This window comes from Vigna umbellata, chromosome 6 (genome assembly GCF_029865625.1).
Source record: "Vigna umbellata cultivar VRB3 chromosome 6, Vumbellata_1.0, whole genome shotgun sequence".
NCBI lineage: Eukaryota > Viridiplantae > Streptophyta > Magnoliopsida > Fabales > Fabaceae > Vigna > Vigna umbellata.
Genome location: NC_142170.1, coordinates 32,076,516 through 32,090,380, shown reverse-complemented (window position 1 = coordinate 32,090,380; position 13,865 = coordinate 32,076,516). Strand labels below are relative to the sequence as shown.

The following is a 13,865-nucleotide window of genomic DNA, read 5'->3' as shown; positions in this document are numbered from 1 at the left end:
TCCCAATCTTATTGGTTTTGCATTCAGCAATTTCTTAACCAATCTCTATTGCTATATGAAACATGTTCTCTATTATTATGATCTGTTGTCAATGGATAAACATTACCACTGGGTTCACTTAATGACAGGATATGGCAGGTTTTGAGTGGATAATGTTATTTTCTTCATCTAGTGCTTTAATGGTATTAGCTCCTTTTCTCTGTAGTAGAGTTTCAGTATTGTGTGTGTGTGTGTGTATATATATATATATATTTAATTTTTAGGGTGCGCATAAATTTAAAACCTATATAGAATTTAGCTTAAAATTAAGAATGTTAATGAGTGCTTAACTTAATTCTGTATAGCTTATAGTTGATATGTTTAAAACATATTCACAAATAATTTTTCTCAATCGAAATATATTTTCTTTTAGTAACGTTGTTTATATAACTGATAATGTTTGAATAAGCAAGCAATATCAGGTCATCTGTTCTAATCATAAATTTGAGTAAGCGACCTTAACTTTTAACAACTTCAATAAGTTACATTATAGATTATTTGACCGAGCTGAAAGATTATGTTTGAGTAAATAAACGAATAACCGGGAAGAAAATAATAAGAAATTAGGTTTATGAAAATATGTTTTTTATAAAATATGGATTCTGAATAATAATGACTAACTATTTATATTATCTTTCTTTTTATTTATGGTTTGTTGTCCAACTTCTGTTTAAATAGTAATCTTTGAAATAGTGTACATGTTTCAATTCAAAGCATCCTATTATTGTGCTGATGTTTATATAAATCACTTAATAAAAAGTTATCAATTAAGTAATCAACATATTTTATCATATGAAATATTATATAAACAAATATTTTCTTATATTTTTTGCTTTGAGAAAAATAATAAAAGGCATTATTGTCATTATTATCGAGATATTTTATAGAAGTAAGTTTATAAATGTATTCTTATCAAATAATAATCCTGCCATATTAGTATGTATTTATATACTAATTTAACTTTTAAAACCTTATAAACTTCCTATTTCAATAACCTTTATTGCATTGATGGTAAAGTTCAATGTACTTATTGAAATTTTTTTTTTGTTCGCAGTTTAACAGAGAAAAAGTGTGTTTAAAAAGTAACACTTAAAAAAAAATAAAAAACCTTTTGTTTGGTTTTCTGTCAAAATTGATTTTAAACCAAGTTTTTATCATAATTTGACATTGAAACTTAACTTTAAATGAACGTAAAGATAAAGGTATTTAAACACTTACAGTGACCTAATCTGAATAAGAGGACCATATTTATTAATTGAGCATGCCCCAAAATGGATGATCCCGTTTGTCAAAAAGGTATTTAAACACTTACAGTGACGTAAAGAATTTTTTTTTTCAAAAAGATACCATAATCACAAATTTTTGATAAACCAAGAAAAATTCATCACCTTGAATTAGGAATTCAAATATAACAATTAAAAGTTTAATTCAAGAACTTAGAGATAATTTCGTTAAGAAAAACTTCAATTTCATAATTGAGTCAATGTAAACTATAATATAGGATACATACAATCTCTGGTCAACCTTAGCCAAGACATGTCAAGACACAACCAAGACCAAATCTTCACTTAACCACGCCTTTATATAAAGAGTCAAGCCTTATAAACTCTCTGAGTTTAGCAAAAATTATCCAATGTGGGATTTAGAATGAGCTAGACATTAAATATGCAACTCAACTTCAACCCTCTTAATTAGGGAATCAAAAACCTTAATGAAAGGAATTACAAGGTATCCACACATCTAGCACAACAACCCCATACTTATGCACATCATGTATACAAGATAAAACACTTATAAAGATTTTAAGAGAGAGTTTTTATTGTGGAACCTAGTCACAATAGGTCGCACCTAAAACAAGTACAGTTGAAGTATTTTTATGTTTTAGTATTGCATCTCCTAGTTCCTCAAGTGCAAGAGGCTCCCTCATCTATATTTAGAGCTTTTGTCCCTTGTAATATTCCCTTTTTCTTAATAAGAATTGATATACATATTCTTGTTAATCTTGTTATTCTTTTAAGGTCAATTTAAATGGAAGTAATATTCTTATTTTCTTCTTCAAGTAATCTTCCTTAAAGAAAGAAATTAAATAGTTCTTAAGGAACTTGGGAAAGTTTTAAGATTTCTCTTGTCTTCTACTACATGGAGAAGGTGCTTCCATCACTTAGCATCAGATCTAGGCTTGAAGGTCTATAAGAGATAAGTTCTCATTTCTTTCCTTTTGTACTATTACTCATTTTCTACATGTTTTCCTTTTGTAGGTTAATTTAATTGTTTTTTATGATCACTGCTTTGCTTTTTTCTTATTTGATTCAATTTTTTTATTTTAATTGCCTTGAATTAATGTCATGTTTAGGAGTTCTATTCACATGCTTTATTTAGCTTTCAATTTATAAATTTTCCTAGTAGTTGAGAGTTTAGTTCTTAATTGTTCATAAATTCCTTAGAAATTGTCTTACAAAATTTTGCAAATTTTCAATATCAAAACACAAAAACATTTTTATTTAAGCTTTTCATTTTGTTTTCAAATCTTCCTTATGCTAAAACTTCCAAAATAGTTTTCCTTATAAGTGAATGTCAAACCACTTTTAATGTTTTTTCCATTGAGTTTTAAAGTGAATCTTTTCTTAGAACATACTACACTTATTGTTAATAGATTTTGGAAGTGAAATTCAAGCTATAAGTTGAGTTGCTCTTGAATATAAGTGGAAAAACATTTAGACCCGTGACTTTCTAAGATGAAAAAGAAAATTAAAATCTAAAAAACAAAAAAAAAGGATTGACCAAACATGCATAAAAAAAAAGAGAAGAAACTAGAGCAACTCACACAATAGTAGCACTTGTTTATGCATTTGATTACTATTTTAGTTAATTACATGACTTGAATGGTATATTAAGCATCATTGAGTGTGAAATTCTTTTAATTACATATTGAAGTTGCAATGGTGTAATTGATTTGTTCTTGATTCATTTTACATTTTAATTATGCTTTATTAGTCATAATATAGAGTCATTCACTAGTTTCATTTTAAATTCCTTCTTGTAATCTTTTGCTTTCTTTTATTGTAAATTACTTTGAGTTTTATCATCTATATTTTCCATTTGAAATTTGTTCAGTTCTAATTATGTTTTCTCGATTTTTGTTTCTTACTCTAAGTGGAAAGAGAATTTGATTAATTCTTCACTTGTTTCTTTAAACTCACCTCTTTTAAAGTAGCATTTTAGGTGTTAAAGTGAGAATTGTTGAAGATACTATTGTGTGACTTTAATGAACAAAGAAGACAAGACTGAAAAGAGTATACACTTGAAAGGAAGCTTCATTTAGTTGTTGGACCCCCACAAAAATAGCCAAAATTATGGAAAATTTGTACCTATTTTAGTTTGTTTTTGTCATGAATTTTATGTAAATTTTATTGCAAGTTTTGCTTTGTAATTCATCTCTTCAAGGAAAGTTCCTTGAAGGAGAAAAGGAGAAGATTACTACATTTAATTTAACCTTAAAAGACCAAGAAGATTACCAAAAATATGCATATCAATTCTTATTCAAGCAAAGGTGAATATTACAACGAGGTAAGGACTTTATTTATAAATGGGGAAGCCTTTTACACTTAATGAAGTAGGGGATGTGGGGCTAAAACAATTAAATTGAAGCTAAGTCTCACATTCCCAATTTATTTGTTTGTGTAAGCTAGAGGATGTATATGTATTATTTCGGGTGTAAGGTTGAGTAACTCTAGAGGACACACCTTCACAATTTACTCCTTAGCTGCTCAGGTAACACAATTTGTCTTAGTCTAAGTCCTTTATTCTTACCGCTCCAAACCGTTCAAGGGTACCTCCAAAAGACACTCTGATGCTTAAGTCAGTAAGTAATTCGGACGATAGTCAGAGCAAAGTCTTAAATTCACAATAAATGTGATTACCTACCTCTTACCTTTGACCTCTATTTATAGTTTTTGAGATCGGCCTAAGATTAGAAAAACCCTAACCACGACCCAATCTTAGCCCATTACACAATAATTAATACTTACTCTTAACCTTGGTTTGTAGTGTCTCTTAAGAGATGTTTTTTTGTTGAGATGATCTATTTGGCCTTTAACCCTACTTGGCTGAGCGACCTTTATCTTGTATTGTCCAAATTTGGGAGTTCGAACATGTTGATCGGTTGCTCCTTTTTCGTGACTCTTTCCGCTCGATCTTAGCAACTCGATCTTAGCAACTCGATCGTCCGGCCATACAGTACATGTATACTTTTGCCAATCGTTTTACTTTATTAAGGTTAACTTATGGGAGTAATAATCTCCTTTCCTCCTTTAAGGAACTTTTCTTAAAGAGAGGAATTAATGAGTTTCTCAAGGAACTTGTGAAAGTTTTAATATTTCTCTATCTTTCATTGTGTGGAGAAGGTGCTTATTCCAACGCTTATGTCAGTACTAAGTATATGTATTTATAGGTTTTTGTACTCCTAGAATAAAGTCTTAAATATTCAAAACATATATTTAGCTACAGAAGTGTTTGAATAATCAATTATTCATCCAAGTTATTTAAATATAACCAATTCAGGTATATTTAAATGTATTGCCAACTATATTAATGTATATTACAAATTAAAATCCTCATGATGAATATAATGTAAGTCTTAACTTTAATGTTTGTGACTTATCTCCTTATGATGTAGGCTTTCCAAATTTTCATACGAATTCATACCCAGAGGGAGGAGAAAGACTTAAACAAACGAAATAATAAATAAATAAAGAAGAAAATAAACTATAGGACTCATATAAACTATAGAATATCCTAAAGAAATAAAAGAACATTTATCAACCTTGTTGAGATTGGTAGCGCGCAGCGGAACGTCTTAGAGAGCGTGATAATAGTCAATAACCAAGAGGGGAGGGATAAATTGGTTCTTTTAAAAATTATGATTTTCTTTTAGGACTTTTATCAAAAAATTTAAACATAAAAGTTATAGAGTCAAAGAAAATCACACAAAAATTTTTATCCTTGTTCAAATCAACAAATTCTATGTCCAGCCGTTAATCACTATAAATAGTGAGTAACCTTTTCCACTAAACTATTGTTTCATATTACAAACAGATTATACAAAGAATAAGAAAGAAAAAACACCTTCCTTTAACACACGATGGAAGAACCTAGCTCAATCAACTTGAAGAGAATTGCTTCGACTTTAGACACACTAAACGCAAGTTTTTCCTTTTCACAAGACTTGATCGAACTCTCTAAGACTTGAGAACTTCCTCAGAACTATTCTGTATTCTCAAGATGGCTTAGTTTCCTTTTCACACACAGAGATTTTCCCTTAGGCACACAACTCTAATACTCTTAAATGAAAAGTTACCTTCTAAGAATTGTGGAGAACTTCTATTTATAAGCCAAGTTTCGAGCTGGGTCAAAAATTGAAAAGACATCTCTCAACTATCAATGATAATCGATTATCAAAAGTGATAAATGATTATTTCAGACCATTATGGGTTTTGAAAACCCGTGATAATCGATTGTCCTTAGTGATAATCGATTATTTTCGAACCCTAGACAATATCAAAACTTGTGATAATCGATTATCCCCTATGATAATCGATTATTATTGCGACAAACCCTTTTCTAATTTTGCATGTGATAATCGATTGTGCCTTGAGATACACGATTATTATCGCAACATAGTTATACTAAAAAACAATTTACAAGTCTTCTTATGATGTACAAGTGAAAGAAAAAGCTTAATACAAGGTTTTCTACAAAAATGCTTTAACTATGTAAGTAAATAATTCTTCAAGACTTCAAGTGCATCATCATCAAAATATCTGCAAATCATCAAAGCTTCTCATTGGTTTCAAACCTTAGAAGACTAATATGGGATGTTCATGGTAAAGGAATAAGTACATGAAGTGTATCTTCCTTCAACATGTCACTTTCAAAGTCATATGCTAGTTGAAAATGATTCCAATCCAAGTCACTTTTAAGTGTGCGTGTAAGGTTGAAACTAGTGGATATATCTTCTCTTTTCAAGGAATGTCTTGTGTTTTCTCCTTATGTATTCCTCCACCTTTCAAAGGTTCAACAAGGGTCATCCATGTGTTAAACCAGATTAAGGAACTAATTTTGTGTTAATCATAGAATTAGTGAGACATTAAGTGTAATTACTAGCTTAAACATCATTAAAAGGCTTGTATGCACATTACATGTTATCATTACTTTTTGTGTTCACACTTAGGATTTTTTTATTCTTGTGTTCACGTTGTATGAAATCCATTTTATTCTCCACTTTCCCAGATGGTAACTCTATATAAGGATGACTAAGTCTTTCTTGTATTTATAATTAATATTGAATGAAAACAAGTTTTGTGTTCATAAAGAATTTCTTCAAATGTCGAATCCTCCTTCGAAGATGGTGTGTTCTTTCTTTTTTCTCGTCTTATTTTACTCTCTTTTTTCTATAGCTTACATGGAGAAGTCACAAGCAATTTGTATTCTTTGATGGATTTTGTCTTTTTCAATACCTTTTTAAGTTGATAGATCCACTCATCTTTCAAGATATTAGGGAGTAGTCTCATAAACTCAAACTTTCATATTTTTAAAAAAAAAGTATGTTTAATGGCGTGCCTTTAATTACATGCAAATGAGTGATTTAGAATGCACATGTTTGACCACAAATTCCAAAACAAAGAAGCGACAATTTAATATTCAAAATTTTAAAAAATAAATAAATTAAAAAGGAGCTCTCCTATTGGCAAAAATGGGACCATGTTTCCTGTAATTACTTACGGTTTTATTGCTTCCTTGGATACATCTTTCTTACCTTCCATTGATTATTACTTGATAGGTCTTTTATTCCTCGTGCCCTCTTTCATATGCTTTTTGGAGATGTATTTAGACTTGAAAAACCTCAAATTAGATATTTACTACTTACACTACTCAAAAAGCACATCATAAGTTGACAAGTTTAAGAAATATCAAATAAAGAGAAAGAACAAATATTTTGTCAAGCAAGAAAAACTTGTCTTTCAAACTTCTTGTCATTCTTCAAGGAGTTATGTGTTTTATTCGTATTCTTCTTGTCTATTTTGTAATGCAATATTTCTTTGCACTCATGAACTTACCAAGTTTTTGTAATACACTTGGAGAAAAACTAATAGATATCAATATCTTGCTTAGTTCTTCAAGATTTAATTGAGTTTATTAATGTGAGTCTTAAGGTGTACTCTCTTTTGTATGAAGTCCAAATGACCTTTTTTTTTAACAAAGCTTGTTACAATTGAATTTTTCCATGAAGAGCTTCTTCAACCTCAATCACAATGCAAAAATAACCTCATCTATTAGTGACAAAAGGACCATCAAATGAACATTTTTCTCCACCTACTCTAAAGCATGCTTCTTTTTATGTGTTGTATTCTTTAAAAGTGATGTTGACACTCCCTGATCCTTCAACAAGACTATCATTTTGGTTTTCTATAGCTTAAAATTGTTCCTTTCATTGAATTTGTCGATCATGGATGTAATATCGATCTTCATCCAAAAACTTGTCATAAATGTAAAAGAAACAATACAATATTGATTATTAATCACACCAGTAAAAGATGCAAAACAAACATCACACAAAGTAAGATAAAAATGAATAATCATCTTGTGTATTAAACAAAATAATTATTAAATTACTTCTTCAAAATTCGTCCAAGTACAAATATTATAAAACAATTACATATTAATTAGAAATACACAATAACAACTAACATAAAAAAAATGTATATAATAAATTATCGTTTCACAAGATAATGTAATATTAAATCATCAAACAACCCATCATTGGAAAATGTCTATAACTATTAGACACCTCAACAAGTAAACCATGTCTACAATCATCAACAACTACATTAAATTAATTCAATATATCAAAATTTACATAAAGTATACTATCTAAAACTATATCTAAATTAAGTAATCCATAATATAATTTCATATTGTGTGAGCTAAAATATAGCAGCAAAAACGAGAATTTAAAATATATAGTTGTAGGGCATATAATTCATTGCATAATTTGAAATATAGTTCTTGGTTATATAATCCAAGTTATAAATTAAATTCAAATATTCAGATTAATATAACATCCATAACATTTTAGTCGTTTAGTCGTTTTCTATATTTTTAGATGGTGAAGAAAATATGTGAGGTGTAAGGTGCAGAGTAGAAGGAAAAATACATAAATGAAACATTTACAACACTCCGTTCCCTCTCTGCCTTTTGTCTCATGTATATACTCTCACTTCCACATCAGCATTGTTTTTATTGTGCAGCCTATTAACGTGAAAATTGTCAACATTATCCATTGTCCTATTGCACCTGTAAATCTAACAAACAAAGGCATTCTTTGCAAATGCCTTTGAAAACTCCTATACTATCTCATGTTAACTGACTCAAAAACCCTTCATTTCCACCATTTTCTTGTTCACAAAAATTTACAATACAAAAAGGGACCAAGAAAACAAGAATGCACTGTCATAATATTAACGTTGATATTGTACGCATGATACTTGAACCTTACAAGTCTAGTCCTTTTTTGAAAAGGAGGAAAATAGTCAATTTGTCATAAAAAACCACAGTACCCCTAGTATTCAAAACTCTTAATGGAAACAAATGACAGTTCAAATCACAACTAAATGTACTTTCAGATTAACATTGAGCTGAATTATGATCCATTGAATGTGTTGGACTCACGGAACATAAACAGTAAGAAGAAGGAAGAATTGATCCTCCTCAGTTGAATAATAGGAATATAATTGGAAGTCAGAATAATGACAGTACTCCAGACTGAATTATGAGGCTTCATTTGTCAAAATAGATAAATGCTTCATAAGAAAACAGTAAGAGACAAGGAAGCATGATCAACACACATGTTTGTCACGGAAGAGGTTAAGGGTTTTACAATGTCTATGAACAGTTACTAAAGCAGTGACACACCACCTGAAACAATTATTAAACAAGGGGCCAAAATGACCGGTGAACTCATGAGCTAGATATAATCACATTCACACCGAAAAGCTAGGATAAACAAGATGGGATAATACAAGATAGTAGAACAAAAAAATCAAAAATACAAAAAAATTCAATGCCACTATCTACTGTTCATTACGGGATTGCAAATTGAAGCACGTACACTTATCTTTCATGGCTTCACCCTCACTTCCATACTCTTTAAATCTGTACTCTTCCTGCTTAAATGAAGAAGGCACCTTTCCCTCACTGTAGCATTGGTTACACACACTAAAATGAGATTTTGTCTCCTTAAACCGAGAACCAATAATTGGGTAGCGGCAAACCGAGCACACCGAGTTACCATGCCGGTTTCTATCCCCTGTCTCAAGCTTTGTTAGAGTAGGCATGATACCAAAACCCCAATCTGGATCATCAAACAATACTAGAAACTCGGAGAAAGACACCATTGAAGTGTCTGACTCCCCACGAACCTCCATTAATTCACTAACAGCTTGGCTAGGAAGATACACGACCCTTAACAATTTGATGTACAGAGTGGCATCAACTTTCCTAATACTAGCACCATCTTCATTCATAGGACGCCACAAAAGTGCATCGAAGGCAACCCTTTTGCGTCTGTCCGGAGGACCACCACAAATAGGAGCAAGAATTGCATAGAACATTCCTAGGTCCAGCCTGCCTGAACCATTTTCATCCAAAACTGAAAGAATCCTCTCGTTGATGGCTTTCACAGCCCCTTGAAAAGTCTCAGGCTTCAGAAAACTGAGTAATCTGCGAAGAATTTCTTCCAAATTGGGCTTCCGGATGGACTTTTCAGGAACTCCACTACCAGAATAGGATACTGACACATCACGTTCACTCATCTCCTTCTTCAAAAGCTCTACACTGCAACGACTCAACCTAGTTACCCTCTGAAGCGCTCTGATCTGCAGAGCAGTGGCTAGCTCTTGCCTCCCAGTAGTCCGATCTCCAACTACCTTAAACTTGGATGGTTCAACTATAACAAAAGATGCCTCCCCAGGAACACCTCCATTACTTGCTTTGGTCTTCTTTTTCTGCAGTTGCTTCAAATGCGATATTGCATCATGCAACTCAACCCTATTCGTCATTTTCAACGCTTCCTTCAAAGCTCTTTTGGCCTCTTCAGTCTCCCCAGCTCCCAGCAGTGACACCGCTTTGTTCAGCTGTGCTCGCCAATGGTTTGGCCACACGCCCAATACTCGAGTGTACATCTCAGATGCCCTCTGAAACCTACCCAGGTCCATATACAACCCACCTAAATTGTAAAGGGCATCCACATGACCAGGCTTCAAATCAATAGCCTTCTGAAACACCTCAATTGCCCTCTCATCCTCACCCATGGCGTGTAACGCTGAGGCCAAATCGCAGTGAGCGTCAGCATAATCCGGCTTCATGAAAATTGCCTCCTCCAACGCCTTCACTGCCGCTCTATACTCCCCCACACCAAAAAGTGCACTACCTAAGAGCTTCAAGGCTCTAAAATGTGTGGGACAGAGAATCGCTGCTTCCCTATAATACTCACAGGCACTCAAAACCATCCCTTCACCCTCAAGGGCGATGCCGAGGTTGACATAAATCTGGGGAAGCAAGTAAGCCCATTGGTTGCCACCAGCCTCAGCAGACTCAAGAGCCAAGAGGAACTCCTCCTTGGCCTCCTTGTACCTGCCAAGAACATACAAACAATTCCCAGCTCTGAAATGAGGCCTCACATCCACAGGTTGCAACTCACAAGCCCTCTTGAAACTAACCAATGACTCCTTAAACAACTGATGCTCATACAAAACTCTCCCAATTGCCATGTGCCCATCAAAAGCCTCTTCTCTTGACCTAGCACCATCAGCTCTCCCTCTCAACGCTCCCAATTCCTTCAAAAAAACTGTATAATCCTGCCCTGACTCCTCCCAAAACACTCTCTTCTCCGTAATCTCGGAAGAGGGCCCTAATTCGCGAGACCACCCGGCATCTGAATATGCGTCAAAGTTGTCATTCTTCAATTTCCCACCTTCCTTTGACTGCTTCGTCTTCAGCCTCTTCACAAGAAGCTCCAAATCATCCACAATCTTCCACGTCTCATCGAACACGATCCCGTGGTTTGGCGACACCGCCCAGGCGGCCGTCCGCTGTTTCTTCTGGGTCTCCACCGCCATTCTCTCGTCCACGATCGACGAGGATGACGCCTCAGACGCTGCAAGGGGCTCCTTCACAGCGTCTGCCACGAGGTCGAGCCCAAGCGCGTCGAAATCACGGTCGACGTCACCGGCGCCGTCGTCGTACGTGCGCAACAGACCCTCGTACGTGAGACCCTTGTCGCCGTCGATGAATTCGCCGTACGTCCGGAACACCTCGTCAAGGATCGCGCTGATTTGTTCGTCGCTGAACTTCACCCTAGGGTTCACTGCACCCACCAGCGACGCCATTTCCTCACGGTTGAGACCCCCATCACGGTTCGCGTCGAATTGATTGAAAATTCGCCGAACCTTCTCCGATCTGGTGCCCCTCGTCGCCATTTCCGGAGTCAGAATGGAAGCTTAGTGGCGGCAGGTGCGATGGGTCTGTGCCAGTGACGTTGTATCTGGGGAAATTAAAATAAAACAAAAACCTAATTTTTTTTTATAAGAGCTTGAAATTGGAACCCCCAATGAAATGTTTTGGGGTCATTAGGATTTGGGATTGGAATCAGAAGGCGTTGCTTGTGGTTGATGATAATGATGACTGGTGGTTGGTTGTGTTGTGGGGTTGGGATTACCAGTCAGAGGGACCATTTCAAAGGGGGCATGATTTTTCAATTCGGAACCCTAATTTTATGTTTCGAATCTTTTGTTGAGATTTGGGGTTCTGTTAGGGTTGGACCTGATTGTTGGTGATGATGATGATGGATGGGTTGTGTGTGGGTGGGAGCAAAAGGGATGAATGATGGGACCAATTCTAAAGGCAGTGATTTTTTTAGGTTTTGAAAATTAAAACCCTAAATTGCTTTTTGATATCATTAGGTGTTGATTTGGGATTTAGGATCCACCCATTAGCTGTGTTTATGGTTATTTTCGGTTTTGATTTGTCAATTTCAACTCAAGCTGTAAAGGGGGTGATTATTGAAGAAGAAATAGAACTCCCACACTTTATCTATATCAATCTTAATACTTTTTTCTTATTATAGTTTATATGACGTGATTATAATGGTGGGGCTTAATTAGTTATTTTGAGTTAAGTAATGATCATTATGGGTAGGTAATAAATAAATACTACATCTGTCAACCAAAATTTCCTCTAAATAATTTATTTTATGCTAATCATTGCATTATTTCAATTAATGGGTTTTATTCTATAGAATATAAAGTTATTAGCTTTTGTCTTTGTATGCAGAAAAGTTATACATTGTCCAACAACTTGAGTTTTTAGTGTACACTTTAAACTCGTTAATTTTATAATAAAAACCTATTGCGCATTTATAAATGAGTGCATAATTCTCACTCTTCATAAGGTCAAGTAACATTTAAAACAAGAAATGCTAGAAAGAAAAAATAATAATACTAAATAAATTATAAGTTAAATATGGTTTTACTTTTATAGTTAAACAAACTTTATTATTTAGTTTAATTTCTTAAAAATTATATTTTTTTTAAATAATGTATTAATGTTAATGAACATTGAAAAAAAGAGAAAAGAATAAATGTCACCATATTAAATTGTCATAGATAGTAATAAAAAGTTGTATTATGGAATATCAAGGAGAGCGGATGGGAATAAGTTCCCTCTCCTCTTATAGAAAGAATTTATTTTCATTTTCATACTTAAATTTAATATAATCAAATTTTGTCACATTTTTATTTTCATTTGGATAAGAGATATACACTTATATATATATATATATATATATATATATATATATATATATATATATATATATATATATATATATATATATATATATATATAGGTTTAATGTCTCTTCAGGTTTCTATTTTTATCCAGAATCTCAAATAGGTCCTTTTTTTTCGGCATCTCAATTGAGTCCTTATGTTTTGTAAAACTAAAGCAATTAGAGGTCTTCCATCAAATTGGACAAATGACCGTTTAAGTTTGGATTATGACATGGTCAGTGTATTATTTTAAATGATGTGCCAGTTTATACATGATTAACATGTATTTTATAATTTCTAAATTAAAAAATTGAGGGCAAATTGGGAAAAAGAAATTAAAGGCACTCCCTTTCTCTGAAATTGAGGAATGCGAAATTAGGGTTCGTGAGAGAAAAAAAATAGCCATTTTGTTTGCGGAGGGGTCTTGATCGGTGAGGAGACGGAAGAGGAAGTTGAAGGAGGCGGAGCCGACGGAGGTGCTGAAGTCGACCTTGGAGGATCTTCCGGTGAGCTGGTCCTCGAGGTCATCAAAGTGTTATGAGAGGTCGTTGAGGAAGAGCGGGATGAAGGAGGCGTGCTTAGAGGCGAGGAGATTGAGCTAGAAGGTCTTGAGGGCTCGGTGATGTCCTGGAAGGCGCAGACGCAGTAGCTGTCGGTGAAGGAGGTGAAAGGCATGAAGGTGTCGTCGAGGACATCGCGCTTGTCGACCTTGGAGTTGTCGAAGAGGATTTGGGAAGAGACGCCGTCGAGGAGAGCGATGACTTTAGGGTTTGAGGAAATGAAGGGACCGGGTGGGATGTTGATTCTGATGACAGTTGATTTGTCTTTTCTTATGCTTCACATTTTCTTGATTAGGTAGCAAAGTGATTCAGAAACAGAAGTATGATATTTGTTTCTATATGTTGTGAACTCATGGTGCTTATAAAGTGGCTTTTGCAGGTT

At 33.7% G+C, this 13,865-nt stretch overlaps 1 protein-coding gene across 1 annotated transcript; it reads right to left on the bottom strand.

Annotated features, from left to right (window-relative positions):
• Positions 1-8,877: 8,877 nt before the first annotated feature.
• LOC124848386 (putative TPR repeat-containing protein At1g05150) lies at positions 8,878-12,041 on the bottom strand. Its single transcript, XM_047326046.2, has one exon. It carries the CDS (start codon positions 11,571-11,573, stop codon positions 9,168-9,170), a length of 2,406 nt encoding a protein of 801 aa, XP_047182002.2. The 5' UTR covers positions 11,574-12,041; the 3' UTR covers positions 8,878-9,167.
• Positions 12,042-13,865: the final 1,824 nt, after the last annotated feature.

Coding starts and splice junctions, on each gene's coding strand:
- LOC124848386 (XM_047326046.2), bottom strand. CDS start 11,573: ATGGCGACGAGGGGCACCAGATCGGAGAAGGTTCGGCGAATTTTCAAT.